Source organism: Physeter macrocephalus, chromosome 9 (genome assembly GCF_002837175.3).
Source record: "Physeter macrocephalus isolate SW-GA chromosome 9, ASM283717v5, whole genome shotgun sequence".
In the NCBI taxonomy this organism is placed as follows: domain Eukaryota; kingdom Metazoa; phylum Chordata; class Mammalia; order Artiodactyla; family Physeteridae; genus Physeter; species Physeter macrocephalus.
The window spans coordinates 5,369,726-5,385,745 of record NC_041222.1 but is presented as its reverse complement, the minus strand read 5'-3'; the positions used below and the strand labels follow the sequence as shown (position 1 = coordinate 5,385,745).

At 38.0% G+C, this 16,020-nt stretch overlaps 1 protein-coding gene across 1 annotated transcript in view; it reads right to left on the bottom strand.

The window, feature by feature from the left end:
- Positions 1 to 3,673: 3,673 nt before the first annotated feature.
- The window catches only part of MEGF9 (multiple EGF like domains 9), an 83,219-nt gene continuing 70,872 nt past the window's right edge, over positions 3,674 to 16,020 (bottom strand). The window contains exons 4-6 of the mRNA XM_007123638.4: positions 11,294 to 11,437; positions 10,477 to 10,746; positions 3,674 to 8,384 (exon numbers count right to left, since the gene is read on the bottom strand). Of these exons, the coding sequence (XP_007123700.1) occupies positions 7,933 to 8,384; positions 10,477 to 10,746; positions 11,294 to 11,437 (866 nt within the window). The 3' untranslated portion in view covers positions 3,674 to 7,932. The remainder of the gene's footprint in view (positions 8,385 to 10,476; positions 10,747 to 11,293; positions 11,438 to 16,020) is intronic.

Genomic DNA, 16,020 nt, shown 5'->3' with positions numbered 1-16,020 from the left:
TAGTGGATTTGCTTTGTTTCCTTAGTACAGATATCACCAAGTTATGATATTTCCTTCTAAATATTTTCTGTATATGCATTTTTTCAAGAGTTGAAATCATGTGTATCCATCAGTTTTTATCCTATTAAAAATTTTCACGTTACATAAATATCAGAGTATACATGTATGTGTGTATACACACACACAGTGTTTAAATACAATGAAAACCCACGTACACACACACTACTTAAGAAAGAATATTACCAATACCTTTGGAGTCATCTGGGCATGCCCCTCTCCCTTCCAAGGTTATCTTTACTTTTGTATTAATCATTCGTTTTCCTTTACAGTTTTCCCACATATTTTTAAACAACATATTCCATTTCCCATTTTTGGCCATTATATAAAAGAAATTATATTGTATATATTCTATGACTAGCTTTTTTGCTTGACATTATGTTTTGAGACTCATCCATGATGTATATAGCTGTACTTCATTCATTCATTTTCAACTACTGTATAAAATTCTGTTCAAAGTATATGGATAGACCACAATTTATCCATTCTTCTACTGACAAACAATTGGGATATTTCCAGTTATTTTGCTATAACAAATGATACTGCAATGAAGAGTTTGAAACGTGCATCCTGGTACACATACATAAGCGCTTCTCTAAACTGTATACAAGAAGTAGAATTGCATGCACATTTTCAAACTATTCTATTTTTTTCACTTAATTTTATTCAGTTTTTAATCATTCTTCCTTAGTCTTTTTTTTTTATAAATTTATTTATTTATTTTTGGCTGTGTTGGGTCTTTGTTGCTGCATGCAGGCTTTCTCTAGTTGCGGCAGGCGGGGGCTACTCTTCGTTACGGTGCACGGGCTTCTCATTGCGGTGGCTTCTCTTGTTGCAGAGCATGGGCTCTAGGCACGCGGGCTTCAGTAGTTGTGGCTCGCAGGCTCTAGAGCTCAGGCTCAGTAGTTGTGGCGCATGGGCTTAACTGCTCCGCAGCATATGGGATCTTCCCGGACCAGGGATCAAACCCACGTCCCCTTTACTGGCATGCAGATTCTTAACCACTGCACCACGAGAGAAGCCCCGTTCTTCCTTATTATTAATGACAATATGTTAATTCAGCAGGTGTATGCACTAAGCCATGTCTCTGTTGTCGAAAATCTAGAGTTTGTCTCCATTTTTTTGAACTTTATACACGACTCTGGGGAAAAAAATTTTGGTGGGGGGGGGGCACAGAAGTCTCTGCTTTTTAGGTCATTTCCTTATGAGAGATTCCCAGAAGTGGATTTCTCAAATCAAGGCTATACCAATTTACATTCAGTGGGGGAGGGGATTATTGCTGAAATACATAAAGTAATCCCCATCCTAATAGCTGTTAATCCTTTTGGGATCATAGATCCTTTACATACTGTGAGGTATCTAAAGGTATGGACCTTTTCTCCAGGAGAAAAAAAACAACACGCGAATTGTTTATATTCACAAGTAAGCATACAATCTCAAGAGTTTCTCAGACCCTCTGAACCCTGTATGCTGACATCTCTATTAAATAAGAAACATTGGCTTACCCACTGAATATAAAATTTCTTATAATACCTCACCAAATAAGTTCATAGACCAACTGTTGTATCTGTCAAATACTTTTTTTTTTTTTTTTGCGGTACGCGGGCCTCTCACTGCTGTGGCCTCTCCCGTTGCAGAGCACAGGCTCCAGACGCGCAGGCTCAGCGGCCATGGACACGGGCCCAGCCGCTCCGCGGCATGTGGGATCTTCCTGGACCGGGGCACGAACCCGTGTCCCCTGCATCGGCAGGCGGATTCTCAACCACTGCGCCACCAGGGAAGCCCTACTTTTTGTTTTAAACCACCATTTACTGAGTACCCATAACATGCCAGCACTGTGCCAGATACAAGAGACAGAAGAGGAAATGCTCCTGGCTTCAAGGAATGCAGTCTACTGAGGAAGACATAATATAACAAGTATTTGTAATAAAATATGTGCAATAAGAGAGGTGTTCATTAGGCAAATGGAGATATAAATTAAGGACTTACCAACCTTCTTTTATCAAGGGTTTGCAAAGAATGAATAAACATTCTCAAGGATGTTATAGATGGAAGAAACAGTACCAGCAAAGGGAGATAGACATCATATAACCTGGCATGTACAGGAAATTATACAAGAGTTTATACAGTTGGGTTAGAATGGTAGTGAGCATAAGGAAGGGCCAAGACTCTTCCTTATTTGGAGCACAGATTAAGAAAAACCTATTGACATTACAGGACTTTAGCAACTGGTCTGACAACACAAAGGAAACCACAAAAGAAGATCTCCTCCCAAACACTTCATTACCCAAACCTACTCTTATTACATACAAAGAAAACATTTTGCTTGCTTTCTCTGCAACTGTCTGAAGTTCAGTGTTCAACACACAACATGTGTCTTTTTCTTTTTTTTTAAACTTATTTATTTTATTTATTTATTTTTGGCAGCATTGGGTCTTCGTTGCTGTGTGCAGGCTTTCTCTAGCTGCGGAGAGCGGGGGCTACTCTTGCGGTGCACGGGCTTCTCCCTTTGGTGGCTTCTCTTGTTGCAGAGCACAGGCTCTACAGCACGGGCTCAGTTAGTTGTAGCACACGGGCTCAGTAGTTGCGGCTCGCGGGCTCTAGAGCGCAGGCTCAGTAGTTGTGGCGCACGGGCTTAGTTGCTCCGCGGCATGCTGGATCCTCCCGGACCAGGGTTCGAACCCGTGTCCCCTGCATTGGCAGGCGGACTCTCAACCGCTGCGCCACCAGGGAAGCCCCAAAAACAGGATTTTAAAGTTCAAATATCAACCAGCTGAAGCTAAATAAACCAACTGAAGTTTATAAAGCTCTCAGGACAAACAAAGGCCTGACTTATTTTTTCTTCTTTTTCAGGGTACCCCTTGGATCTCTAGATGGCATCCTTTGAGCTTTGTCAAAATAGAGGATCTCCAAGGGTACCTCAACAGAGTAAAAAGATGTACTCTCATGACAGGTTATCTAACAAACACATAGAACATGGTTCCCTTCATATTCTAAAGAAAGGACATTTTTTACATGCATGAAAAAGAAATCCAAAAGGAGCAAGTTTTTCCTGTAATATTTTCATGGAAAACCCAATGGATCTCATCGGAGACAAGTAAAAGCACAAACAAGAATATATGTTAATATATGCTTTTTTCTCAGGGTGTTTTGTTTTGTTCTGAGAGGGGGTAATCTTCTTTGTGTGGCACTTCTTTTCCTAAGTGGAAAACATTCTTTAAAGGAACTTCTTAAAACAGAAAGCATGTTCAGTAAATGAAGGGTTCAAAGACTTTCATGAAGTGGTTTGAAAATAAGTGATCTGTGACATATATTAAAAGACTTCCAGGGCTTCCCTGGTGGCGCAGTGGTTGCGCGTCCGCCTGCCGATGCAGGGGAACTGGGTTCGCGCCCCGGTCTGGGAGGATCCCACATGCCGCGGAGCGGCTGGGCCCGTGAGCCATGGCTGCTGAGCCTGCGCGTCCGGAGCCTGTGCTCTGCAACGGGAGAGGCCGCAGCAGAGGGAGGCCCGCGTACCGCAAAAAAAAAAAAAAAAAAAAAAAAAAAGACTTCCAAAAACTCTGACCACATAAAAAAGTAAAACAACAAATCTACAATAGGTACAAATTATATACATTTATTTTTTAATAATTTTAAATAACACTCTTGTATAAATTCTTTCATATATTCAAATCATACACAAATTTAGAAATGCATCATGAAGCCTAGTACAGCATATGCATGAGACATGTTTTTAAAATTTGTGTTAGAATTTTAGTGACATAAATACAAGTTTAATGTTTCAGAAACACTCCCCAATTGCTTGGGCTGAAATTTAACGTAGTACAGAGTGCTTGTGCCTAGCATGAAAACGTCACTGTAAATCAGTTAGCTCTTGGACTAGTGCAGACCTAAAGCCTGGGCTCGCGTTCTAAGGCTGCTGGTTCAGTTACTGCGTATGCATGATAAGTAAGAAAGGCTCCCAATGGCCTTTGAAAAAGTATCATTCAACCACTGACATTGTGATGATCCAGAACTGTGCTAGTCCATGTGATGTCATTTGACTTCTTCGGCTGAATCAGTGTGTTCTTCCCGCTTCTCCCCTTGGCATAATCACCGGCTCGGGGCTGAAGGGAAAACTTGCATTAACCTTCCGTTCCTCCCCTGCACACACCAAACTCATTTTAGCTTCCAAATTCATATCAAGATGATCATAATAGACCAAAGGTTCTTCGTGGAAGAGGCCAGGAATGCTTTCTTTGCTCTAACAGATTACATTGGGTTGCTTTTTACTTCTCTGACATTTCTATCAGAGCGCTTTCCTTGAGACATATAAATTCAACTCCTTCCCACATACCTCAAAATATAAGAACCAGGGAATGTTCATTATAAGTGGGGCTATGTTCATCATATGTGCTACAGAAAATACAGGACCAAGGTGAATGATTTAACAACCCAGTCCAAACTGAGGCTGCCAGGAAGAATACTGTTGCTTCAGCTCTCTGGCTCCAAAACAGCACAAGAAGGACTAAGTGTCCTCAAGGCACTCAGCTGACCAAAATGAACTAGTGGGTCAGTGAGTATTGCTGTAATGGTCAATTTTCTGGGACTATTGGGGCTAGAGAGTAGACATATAATTTGATGCTTCCACAAATCCTCTCCCCGCAAATCGCTCTCCTCCCATTCCACGTCCGCTCTGTTCTCCTCTCTTAAAATTTAGGTATCCCTAAGAGTAACACACTAGGTCCATAGGACCTTAGTATAAATGAGGTTTAGTTTTTATTATCATTTTTCTCTATAACTGGAGAAATTCTATTAGAAGAGACCTCTGGGAGGTAGAGGATGGAGGGAGGGAGGGAGGGAGGGGAAAGAAAGGGAGGACAGACATACTTAACACTACCGAGGGCATCTGTCAGAAATGCGGAAGGGCTTACTAAAACGAATTAATGAAGATAAAAGTATCACTTAATAGCAGTATCTGTCATTCATCAATAAGATTCATACTAGTCTTATCTCATTTGAAAATAAACACATTCCTAATCCTTAGACAAAAATTCTTCCAATATTAGTCTTTCTAAAGGACGTATGGGATCCTGGTGCTAAGTGCCATAGTTCACAGGGATCATGCCTTTAGAGAAATGACTATTGTGCAATGCATTCCATGCTGGTTTCCTAGTCTGATTTTGGTGGTAGATCACTTCATGATTGATTTCATTTTAGAGCAAAATTATTTCCACCAGCAGAAGCATGGGACACTAAAGAATATTATTTAAAACAGATTTTAAGACCTTAATTTTTTCCATCAGGACAAACTGAGAACATGACCTAGGAGCTGTTCATAAATATTTAAAGGTAAACATTCTTTGTGATTCAGTTTTTGCAATATCTTTTAAAGTGTGTTTCATGGAATCTCTACATGGCCAGAATCCGGACTATTTGGCTTTGGCTCTTAGACCCCAACAAACTCTTTCTTTCTCTATTCGGTTAATTTCTGTTTAACAAACGCTTATTTCTCACCATCCTCAATCCCTGGCTTGAGGGGGTAGTAATCTGGGGGAAAGGCAGGTATGTCACTTTACACAATTCCTTGGAACTATGCACTGCACAGTCTATACACGCATATGTGGCAGCTGCTGGGGAAATCAGGTTTTCTTTCCCTGCTTGGAAGGATTAGTTCACTTTAATGAAGCACAAACTGGTATTTTAATTTTCTTATCACCAATACTGGCTTCAGAGAGTAATCCTCCTGTGTTCTTTCCACAAAGTCCATCATGGCTGTATGGCCCTGGATTGTACCTTGTACTTAGAAAAATTAGAAACGTCCACAGATGGGCTCTTCCTCCCAGCCTTCTTGTGTTCATGGCTGGGCAATTTCTGCACGAGCATCTGGTTGAAAGAACATGTGCTTCAGAGTTAGGAGTCCTGATTCCAAGCCTAATAATGACATATTATATAGCTTTGAACAAGACATTTAACCTCACCTATAAAATGGGAACAACAATTACTTCCTCAGGGGCCTATGGTGAGGAACAAAGGACACACATATAGAAAGATGCTTTGCAAACTGCAAAGGGCTATAGAAATAGTAACTAATTTTAATGTAATGTACTCTCCACTTTCACGAACCATGGCCAAATATTCGGAGCACCTATGGTTAATAGAAGTAGATTACCTGCTGTGCATCCTCCAGAGCATCATGTCCAAACCCTGAGAACAACTACAGAGGGATGGCCAAATTCCAGGTTTTTCTCTGGGCAAGTCAGGCAAAGTTATCAACTTGGATTTCCTGGGTCTAATCTTTGTTTTTTTTTTTTCTAACCCCTTGACAGTTTGCTCTCCTTCCTAATAAATATCTATATTTGACTTCTGGCTGCTTTTCCTGGCTTGCTTAATCTACAATCTGTCACTATCATAATTAGATGAGAGCAAAGGTAGAGATGGCCTCTAAGAAAAAACTGCGTCTAAAAGCAAGGACTAACTATAGCCACTCAACTACAGAGCTACCCTCTAACCAGACAAGAAGACACAAGAACTGTAGCACTGCAGAGAGATGGTACACACTTCATGGCATGTGAGTGACAGGCTACATTCAAATGTAGGAAGTATTTTGGGGTGGGGGGAGAATATAAATATTTCACAGGCATGATATTTCACAGGGGATCCCAAGTAATATGATGGCTTTTCTTTTGGAACTAAAATATTTCTAATTCCTTTGGAAGACTATGTTTTACATTAAAAAATTCTTTAATGAGAATATATTCTACATTAATCTATGTAAAATATATAGAGGCTAATGTCTAATTAGGTGAGTAGTTTGGAGAGTGCAGCCTGTGTCCCAGCTTAACAAACACTGTCTTCAAAATCTATTGCTTGAATCTATAGGAAGCCAAGACCATAGAACTCTACTTTTAGATTGAAAAGGGAAAGAAAAATTGGAAACATCCAACCTCTTATAAATTTCAACAGTGTCCAAAGAGGGACTAAAAATGACTGATGCTCACCAGAGTCCCAGCTCTAGCAATATTGCCATCTATTTTACAGTATTTTAACCCCATATTTTCTTTTTACAACTCCATTAACTGCTGTACAAATAAATTCTAGATGATAAAATATGACATGATTTTTTTTACAAATAGATACAAATACAATGCTGACCAGATATTCTACATTAACTATATACATCTTATTTCTCTAGAGGCAGGAATATTCCTTATTTTTAGACAATTTATCATTTACACTGAGACCCTAAGGAGGACCATCAGCTTCCTGCTCCCAGATGTTGCCTTCCTCTCTCTACCATTAGAAACTTATCCTGTGCTTTAATCTTATCATTGAGCAAGAATTCTGGAAGGAAAAATCAAACCCTTCTAAAGATCTTCTTGGGACTTTTCTGCCCCTATTCTGGAAATAATCAAGGTTGTTTATTGTGATACAGCCCAAACATCAGCTTTTCCTCAATGAATATCACCCCGACCCCCTCCTTTAAAAAAATGTGTTTCAGGAATGGAGATGAAGTCTTCTGGCAGTCCTTTCCCCTTCCACATCCATCATCCTGTTTCCACTGGTCTGATAAACACTTCCCCAGGAGTCTATTTGGAGGTCAAAGTGGATTTGGGCTGCACTATGTGGTTCCGCCTTTCTATACTCCCATGTGGTTTGGTACAAAAATATACTTTACTTCAAGTCCTTATTGTCAGTGACTGCTTCAGATCTTCATGGGAAATCTAAGAGTAATAGGCTAAGTACATTATAAATTTGTACCTGAAAATTTCAGATGCACTATATGCCTTTGCTTTCTCATCTCAGTGACTCTACCCAGGCTTTGTCTGGCCCAGGGGCTGATGCTGTTTTAGTAAGCACTGTGGTCTCACAATCCAGGAGAAGAGCTCTAGCTCCTTAGGCTTTATAGTTATGTATTGGTGTCGTCAGGGTCAGTTGCCCATTGGGAGCCACTTCATTGCCATCATCTTCCAACAATCCTGACACGTCTGCATTGGGAATGCTGTCGTGGTAGCTGCTGAAACTGATATTGTCTTCTTTCAGCTCAATGGTCCAAAAGGGGGCGTTGAGTTTCCGGTTTTGGTACTCCCGGTACATATATACGGCCCCCACAAAACCCATCAGCAGCACCACCACGATGATGATGACTGTCAAAATGATGATGTTAAACTGGGTCCATGATACATCAGCTAAAGCTGATGTGCTATTTTCAGCAGAGCTTACTGAAAAGATAGTCTGCAGGGTTGTAGGGGTAAATGTACTATTTATAACAGGGGTGGGCACTGATGTGGTCAAAGAGGCATTGGAAACCAAAATGGTAGAACCTTCAGGTGTTGGAACAATAACTTCTGAAAATAAAAACAGAGAATGAAATGTAAAAGACAAAATATCTTGTTTTAAGAAACCATAAAAGAAATACACATGGGAGTGGAAATTGATATGGGATGTTGACATGATACTCTGCTTTAAGGTAATGCAAGTTAAAAATAACTTTTTAAGAAATATCATGAAAAGAATCAGGGTCTAGAAAGCTAGATTATTACATCCATGGTTGTTATCCAAAATGCATAATATCTACGCTAAAATCTTTGGGAAAATTCTAATGTTGGAGTTTTCCAACCTTCTGTACTCTTGAATAGATTCATACAAATTCCTGAAAAGGTAGTAAATATGTCACTACAGACTATTAAATCACTTGGTTAAAAATGATTTAGATAATAATCATTTGAACTAAGGTAAGTTCAACATGTCTGATGGCATTTCATAAAGGTAAAATTCTCTTCAATGGAAGCAAAAACAAAATAGTAAAAATTCTATTTCTAGTTACTTCTGAAAAACACAATTTAAATATCCAAAGTTGATATCATCCAAGACAGAAAACAGCCATTGCAAGCGCAGTGATTCTTCCTTTATGTAGATTATAGCTATTTTATAACTAAGGTACTATACTTTGTACTTTTAATGCAGCATAGCTCAGTAGAAATACCAAAAGCTTTGGAATCAAGTAGAACTGTGTGGCAATAAATAAGTCAGTTAATCTTTTTTTTTTTTTTAAACCCCACATTTGTTTATTTATTTATTTTTGGCTGTGCTGGGTCTTCGTTTCTGTGCGAGGGCTTTCTCTAGTTGCGGCAAGCGGGGGCGACTCTTCATCGCGGTGCGCGGGCCTCTCACTATCGTGGCCTCTCTTGTTGTGGAGCACAGGCTCCAGACGCGCAGGCTCAGTAGTTGTGGCTCACGGGCCCAGTCGCTCCGCGGCATGTGGGATCCTCCCAGACGAGGGCTCAAACCCGTGTCCCCTGCATTAGCAGGCAGACTCCCAACCGCTGCGCCACCAGGGAAGCCCAGTTAATCTTTTCAAAACTGAGGTTCCTCATCAATAAAATGGGAATAATGACATCTACTCTGCAGAGTTCTTGGGAAGGATTAAATTAGATAATGTACTATATAACATTATCACATTTAATGTTTACAGTGCTTGGCACATAGTAGACACTCAACAAAATGATTACTATTATCATTACAATTCATCACTAAAGTCAGACACATCAATCTATCTTAAAAAGAGGCATGTTTTACATTTCCTAATAACTAATAAGAAAAATCATCACAGTCCTGTCAGCTAAGTATGGACAAGGTATGCCTCTAGTGGGAAAGAGAATTGAGTGACAGGACCTCCAGGCTAATGATAGGGTTCAATCTGAGCTTTTTAGCCTTGATAACAGCAGAATAAGGATATCAAGAAAATGGCAGAAGGATAACCCTTGCCACAGACCAACTGCCTATCAGCCCAGTGTTCAGCATCTGTCAGAATATCAAAGAATGGTTTATAGAAGAGCGTGGCCTAATCTCTATGACCTAATAAAGCCTGAATATCCCTAATTCATCCTAAATTTCTAATCATTCATTTTTATCTAAACCCTCACTGAACTTCCCTGAAAGAAACATTTTGCCGTATGAATAACTTTTTCTTTTAAAAATTGAGGTTACTATTTCCTCCATCACACCTGGGAAAACTTAAGCCCAAAGTTAGGACAGAAGTTAGAATAAACCCTTGTTTCTCAGCTGGAACTTCTAACCAGATATAGGTTTCTACTTAAAAAGACCTTTGATGATCACTGGAAGTGATGAGAATACAGGAAGCAAAGGATAAAAGAAATGATAGGACTTTTAAAATATTTTTTAAAAAATAGATGAAGAGAAAATGTGAGAACACTGCAATGACTTTGCCTTGGTCCTCCGATTTCTAGAGTTGACTCTGGAGTCTCAGGAGAGCAACAGGAATAGAAGGAAATCTCTTTAGGCAAATATCTATCAAAATCTATTTCCAGAAAACTACTCTGGTAGGATTGGAAGCTTTTACAAAGCTAAAAGTAGCTGTCCTGAAATTTTCACTGCTAGGTTTAAATTTTAAATTTACAACCTTAGGTGAAGTTTTACCTTTCTTGATGCAATTTCCCTCGAGGTCTTGAACATAACCTTCTAGGCAGTTCTCACACCAAAACCCAGTGGTGTTATGGAGGCAGTTGATGCACTCACCACTCTCAGGCTTACAAATCTTTGGAGTTTTAACTGGGTCCACGTGGCCATGACACTGGCACTCCATACAGATGCTGTCAGAATTGTAATAGCCATTGTCACATTCATTGCAGTTCTGGCCCATGTAACCATCTTTACACCGGACACATTCAGGTTCCAATTCACCCAGTTCTGAAAGAGAGAGAACATCAAAATAATTTAGTACAATTTCAAGCTACAATTGAAAATGCAAAACTACTACTAGTCCCCCCACCAAAACAGTTTACACACCCTGACTACTGTCTCCTCTCAAACTTAAGAAACACATGGAATTCAAACTAATAATTTACACCTTATTTATTAATTGTCCAGTTTGTTTTGAGAATGATAGGGCCACCCAGAAAATCTATTTCGGTAGAAAAGGAAAGAAGTGTGCTTACATAAAGAATCTGAGTAATTGAGATGGATAGGCACTCAAAATTTTTTTATTCCTTCCTCTTTAGTCATGTCAGATGGAACAAAATACAGTTTCAACAAAAACTTCCTCATCCCTCCCTCATGTCTCATTTCACATATGTATTTGGATTTGACTGCAAATTCCTAGAAAGGAAAACCTATACTGTTTTTATAACTCCCTTTCACCTACAGCATCTAGAACTTTATCAACACACTTTCTACCTATTGATAATTGATTCACTGATTTTTCCTCTAAAAATGAAGATTTAGGGAAAGGCCTTACTTATGATACAACTGCCTGTAGATGTCACTGCTGAACAAGGGCAGCGAAGACATTCTTTAGTGGCATCAGGACTCTGATAAAATCCTTCTTTGCATTCTTCACAATGATCCCCTCTGCTATTATCCTGGCAATTTAAACAAGCACCTAAAAGAAGCAAATCATTTCAAGAAGTTAAAGATTTACTCTGAAAGCACAGTAACTTTAAATAGATCATACCTGCAACCAAAAAAACCTTAAGAGTTAACCAGAAAAAGTTATCCAACAGAGATTGCACAGAGTTCAGTTTCTACCCCATCTTATTTCTATACTAAACAGGCCTATCAGTTCTGTGTCCCCTACTAGATTGTAAACTCTTTAGGGAAAGGCTAGGTACATGACTAGAGTCCCAATAAGCCCTTGTTGATGGACTGACTACATACCAAAAGCAGGCCAACAATTTGCAAAGAAAAAATAAAAACAACCAAAAGACCTATTAAAAGAAACAGATAAATTGTACTATTTTAATAGTTGGGAAACTGTAGTTAAATTAGTGAACTACACCATATGTATGAACACACATAAATCCTAAAAACAACGTTGGTTGAAAAAAGCAAATTGTAGAATGATACATAAAGAAGGAGAGTGCTTACTTATTTTGTAAAAATTGATTGATTGAAATAAAAATTTTAAAAACCACACTAAACAATACTAAACAAATGGATACATAATACTCTAGGCAGATGGATACATACATATGCAGTGAAAACTAAATCCAGACTGAGAGGGTATAGGCAAGTTATATGCTCTGTTTGTCTCTGTAGAGGGAGGGAGAAAAACGAGAGCAGGGAAGAAAACAAAGAGGAAGAATTCCAGCTCTATTTGAAATTTTCTATTTCAAATATATAACTAAAAATATGTATAAATATTAAGCAAAATACCAAAGTGTTAATATTTATTAATTCTTTGTTATATTATTCTCCATATTTTTTTAAGATTTTTTTTTGATGTGGACCATTTTAAAAGTCTTTATTGAATTTGTTAAAATATTGCTTCTGTTTTTTATGTTTTTGGTTTTTTGGCCCCAAGCCATATGAGATCTTAGCTCCCCAACCAGGGATCAAACCCACACCCCCCACTGCATTGGAAGGCAAAGTCTTAACCACTGGACCACCAGGGAAGTCCCTCTCCATATGGTTTTATATTTAAAAATTCAAAATAAAAATGAAAACAATTAATAAAGAAAATGAAAAGGAAGGAGGCAAGCAAAGTTATATGTTTCTTAATAATACTCCTTTGGTTCCCTACTAGTAAGGACATTCTACAGGCACTGAAGCAGCATAACATCTGCAAACAGGAAACAAAAATGTGTAGTGTAATTTACATTCCACGAAGATTCAAAGGGACACTCAGAACTCCTATTACAGAAATAAGTGAGTACACTCGACAAAGAAATCTAGGAAGACAATGAAATTTTTACATGATAAGCTAAATATAGTTCAGTGCAAAAGTATCATAAGTAATTTTATTTGATTTCTTTTCCTTACTAGTGAAATATTTACAAAAAAGGGGAGCGAAAATGAGGCTGTGGAATAAAATGGTCTGACAACTGGAACAAGATTTGAAAAACCAAAAGAACGAAAATTATTAACATACATCTCAAATCTCAATTCTCATGTGATTATAGCAAAGTTCCTTGAAACTTCATGAACTTATTCAGAAAGACTTTTTTTTAAGTTTATTATATGAACACTTAACTCTGAATTAAATCAAATTTGCATGTAAATATCACTTTTAATCATATAATTTTTTAAGGCCTGATAGTATTAATGATGTATTTCATATATGTAACAAAGTAGTATATCCTCATACGTTGATAAACACTTAAGGTACTAATTTCTTCGCAGATCTTCTTATATCCTGATCCCTCTTTAGCTATGTATCATTGTGACAGTAAAAATAGCTGAAAAATGCATACTAGGAAACTGTAGATTTCGGCTCTAAAAATAAAATAAATGTCAAAGTGTTCTGCAGGTTGGAAAAGTCAAAACCTGCTTTATGTATAAAATCTGTCTACCTGCTCTCCCTCTATTAAAAATGTCCAACGGAAATAATTTTCAAGAAAAATTTCTGATAACGTCCTAAACTTTAATATAGAAATACCTCAAAAATTAATAGTTCTGAAACAGAATAAGGATGCATTTCAATAACATGCCATTTGCAATATGGCAAGAAAAGGTCTTATTAAAAAACAGTATATATATATATATATACTTTTAATACTTTGCTCCTACAATGTTACTGGACCTACATGCTTATTATTTTGGGGCTTTCTACTATTCTAGGTAAGACCTTCAAACGTTTGTCGTTGTGCTTATCACAATACAGCTTCACTCTCCTAAACCATTTATATTAGAATATTTAATATTTTTTTCCAGAAGAATTTCTTATTTCAATTTGTTTTATGCCACAAGCCACAATGAGAAATCAATAAGAAAAAATAAGCCTACATGGTAAATATGTTATGTGAAAAGTAAAGGAGGAAACAAGTATAACAATAAAACTCATCAGTTTTTAAAAACTCATCACTCTACATTGCTTTAAAAATAGCATGCACCTGGAACACAGCTATAGAAAAAGAAAATTAATAAATTAAAGACGGATAAGACATAAATACACCAGAATGCTAACAATAGTTGTGAGGGGCAATAGTCCTTTAAGTGTTTTTTTCTCCTCTAATTTTTAAATTGTCTCTAGTATGCACTTATCACTTTTATTTTTACTATCTTAATTTTTTTCTGATTACAAAATTAATACATTGTAAAATGTATCAAATGCATATTGTAAAATATTTCAAAAGCTCAAGCAATTTTAAAACATTTCATGTACAAAATTGAAGATTGATTTTTACAATAAAAATAAAGATCATAACTTTTAAAGTCCATATAGAGCAGGAACTAATAATATGAATTTGCTTTTCTAACAGCTTACAACTCCTCTTTGGGAGGCAACATAACATAAGAAAAATGGTATGTATTTCATGTCAGATATGAGTTCCATTCTCAGCTGAACCTCTTACAGCTATGTGACCTTCAGCAAATAGCTTCTCTGAGTTTCACTTTTTTAATATGTAAAATGGGATAATAATTCCTTGCCCAATAATTTAATGTAATGTAAACATTTCAGAGGGTATATGTAAATATTCCATAGGATATAATGCTTCAAATTCCTCCTCTACAAACTAGGAAAGCTGAACTAGATGAGATCTAAGTTCCCTTTAAAATCTGAAATTTGAGAATCTTTCTTTTATGATAAATGACCTATAAAAATTAGCTGAAGTGTAACTTTGTTCATTATGCTCTGCCTGGAACCTCCCAAATATAACAATTCTGCCTTAAAATTCACATTTTCTTTGCTGAAAGATGGCCAAAGGAGCGAATCCAAAAAAAAGAATAAGTGTTTCCTGAAGATGATCTCATGCTCCTTGGCTAAGCATCAAAAAAATCTGGTGGGGGTAACCAAGAAAATAACTGGTCAAAGAAAAGAATGTAGGGTTCTTTTCCAACCGAATTCAGTGACAAAGCTTTGAAAGCATAAATCGCCACCTGTAAAAAGCCTTTTCCTTATTTATTTCGTTACCTCTAGTTTACATATAAACCTGTCAGAAATGCAGCAAGGTACTTTGTTATAAAAAGAAATGCCTAATCTTCTCTATGCAACAGAAGACAAACTTCAACCTGTTAAACAGAAAGAAGGCCAGCCTAAGCAAACAGGGAGAGGGTAACAGAAGATAAGGTCAGAGAGAAAGGCAGAGGCCAAAAAAATGTCATGGAAGGAAGTTTGAATTTTATTCCAAGAGGGATAGGAAGACTTTGGAGGGTCTGAGCATGGGAACGACATGATCTGGTTTTACATTTTTAAAAGATCATGCTGGTTGTTATGTGAGACTGGACTGTGGTGGGGTGGGGGTCAGAGGATGAGAGGACAAGAGAGAAGGCAGAATGGTCAGATGAGAGCATGTCAAAGTAGTTCAAAGAGATGACAGTTGCTTAGACAAGGATGATAGCAATGAAGGTCATGTTGAACGTCAGGCTGACAGACTTGCTGACGGACTGGATCTGCAGAAGGAAAAGAAGCAAATGTGACTCCTATGGTGCCAGTCACCAAAATGAAGAACACTAGGAGTAAAGCAGGCTTCGCTTATATAGTAAAATAAAGAGTTGTTTTGGATGTGTTAAGGCTACCTTGCCACTTAGAGCAGCGGTCCTCAACCTTTTGGCACCAGGGACTGGTTTCATGGAAGACAATTTTGCCATGGACGGGGGTGGGGGGTGGGGGGATGGTTCAGGCGGTAATGTGAGCAACGGGGAGCGGCAGACGAAGCTTTACTTGCTCATCCGCCGCTCACCTCCTGCTGTGCGGCCTGGTTCCTAACAGGCGGCAGACTGGTACTGGTCCACTGCCCGGGGGTTGGGGATCCCTGACTTAGAGTATTCAAATGAAGATGTCAAGTGCACTGTTAGATCTTTGAGTGTAGAGATCAAGGGAGAAATGTAAATCTGGTAATTAGCTCATTTGTAGATGGCATTTAAATTAAATCCAAGGGACTGAATGAGATCATTTAGGGAGAGTATAAATGCAGAAGACAAATGTGTCAAGACAAACAAACCTCTGAGGCACTCCAGTGCTTATAGGTGAAAATAAGAAGATCTAGCGAGCTGACTGAGGAGGAAAAAAAAAAACAAAAAACA